This window comes from Canis lupus, chromosome 21 (genome assembly GCF_011100685.1).
Source record: "Canis lupus familiaris isolate Mischka breed German Shepherd chromosome 21, alternate assembly UU_Cfam_GSD_1.0, whole genome shotgun sequence".
Taxonomy (NCBI): domain Eukaryota; kingdom Metazoa; phylum Chordata; class Mammalia; order Carnivora; family Canidae; genus Canis; species Canis lupus.
In genome coordinates, this window is record NC_049242.1 from 31,962,047 (window position 1) to 31,964,247 (window position 2,201).

At 38.4% G+C, this 2,201-nt stretch overlaps 1 protein-coding gene across 1 annotated transcript; it reads left to right on the top strand.

The window, feature by feature from the left end:
- The first annotated feature begins 706 nt into the window (after positions 1-706).
- OR5P4 (olfactory receptor family 5 subfamily P member 4) lies at positions 707-1,651 on the top strand. Its single transcript, XM_038568183.1, has one exon. It carries the CDS (start codon positions 713-715, stop codon positions 1,649-1,651), a length of 939 nt encoding a protein of 312 aa, XP_038424111.1. The 5' UTR covers positions 707-712.
- The last annotated feature ends 550 nt before the right edge of the window (positions 1,652-2,201 follow it).

Genomic DNA, 2,201 nt, shown 5'->3' on the forward strand with positions numbered 1-2,201 from the left:
CCAGCCCATAAAAATACCTGGACTCTTCTTGTTGCTTCATGCAATCTTAGAAGCATGAAAAAGTATGATGTACTCTTACTCCTAAAAGATTTTGCCAAATATCCATGAGTTAGCTCATAAGAATAATAAAAATTCTATTTGGCCCTTTCATCTTGGACATAGACACTTTCCAGCCCTTGGTATCAATCATAACTAAGGATGTAATTTTTTTCATTTCAGGGAAAGGATCAAGTAAGAAAGAGATGTCAAAGTCAACTCCATAATTTTTGGCCCAATAATTGGATAAATGTATTGTGATAGTATTGACTAAAAAAGAAAATACTGGGCAGAGGCACATTTAGGGTGGGAGTGGAAAATCAAGAGCTGGCCTCTCCATGATCATTTCGGTGATTTACATTTTACGTTACTACATTCAGTATTGCTGTAACAATCACTCACATACTTCTTCTTACACATGGGAAAGACTTACTCCATGGCATACAAACAGAAGTAAAATAGCTGAAATCTAAGGTCATCAAGTCTTCAATTTTAACATTTTCATGAAATTGGGAAAGAAAATTTGTGTGCACAAAGTCCTCTGTGTGAGGTAGAGTTACCACTTAAAGACTGTAATTGTAGGGTTCTATTTAGATATCTACATTAAATGTGAAATAATTTCAACCCGTTTAACTTCCTCTGGTTCTGATTTCAATAGGCACCATTAAATGGATAGATGGAGAATGAAAATCATACAACAGTGACAGAGTTCATTATTCTGGGATTAACAGATAATCCCACACTATGTGCCATCTTCTTTGTGATTTTCCTGGGAGTTTATATAATTACCATAGTGGGAAATATCAGTATAATCATCCTAATCCGAAGCAGCCCACAGCTTCACACCCCGATGTACCTTTTTCTCAGCCATTTGGCCTTTGTAGACATTGGGTATTCCACCTCAGTGACTCCGATCATGCTAATGAGTTTCTTAAGAGAGAAAACGACTATCCCTGTCACTGGCTGTATAGCCCAGCTTGGCTCTGATGTCACTTTTGGGACTACAGAGTGCTTCCTGCTGGCCACCATGGCCTATGATCGCTATGTGGCCATCTGCTCTCCCTTGCTCTACTCCACCCAGATGTCCCCAGTGGTCTGCTTCCTCCTATTGGGGGCTTCCTACCTGGGTGGATGCATGAACGCTTCATCATTTACTGGCTGTTTGATGAATCTAACCTTCTGTGGACCAAACAAAATCAACCATTTCTTCTGTGACCTCTTTCCACTCTTGAAGCTTTCTTGTGGCCATGTTTATATTGCCGAAATATCGCCCGCCATCTCTTCCGCATCCGTCCTCATAAGCACACTGTTTACCATAATTGTGTCCTATACCTACATTCTCCACTCAATCCTGAATATGCGCTCTACTGAGGGGAGAAAGAAGGCCTTCTCAACCTGCACCTCCCACCTCACCGCAGTCACTTTGTTTTATGGGACAGTTTTGTTCGTTTATGTGATGCCCAAGTCAACTTATTCAGCTGATCAGGTCAAAGTGGCATCTGTGATCTATACAGTGGTAGTCCCCATGTTGAACCCCCTCATCTATAGCCTGAGAAACAAGGAGGTAAAAGGAGCCATGCGAAAACTAATGGCTAAAATGCATTGGTTCTCCTGAATTACATCAGATATAAATCCATAAATAACGAACCAATGATTTGAGGAAACATTTGTGCTGGATACTTTAATGATATTTATCACTAACTTTATCACTTTGATAGTGAAGATCTCCTACAAATACAAAAAGCCAGTGTTCACTTCCATATAGAGAGTTAAATGTATCATTAACATGGAAATTTTCTTCATTCAAATTCAATATGAAATTTTCAAGGTAAAAATACCTTTGCAAAATTGTTCCATTTATCAATTGTGAGTCTTATTTAAATATAGACAACTATTCCCACCAAAGATCAAATTTAATTGGATTCATCTTGTTAAACATTTGGGAAAACAATTTGTTCCCAGCAGGTGTGTAATAAATCATAATGTTAACAAGTCAAGCACTTCATGTCACTTCCTTTAAAGGTACTTAATGGTACTGTCCTGCCTTTGTCAATGGATATGTAAACTTTTGGAAACATTGCTGTTAGGGTCTCCAAAAAAGCTTCTATTTTCACTTTGTTTAAGCCAGAGCAAAAGATTATTCCTCTTTTGGCCATTCCGAAATC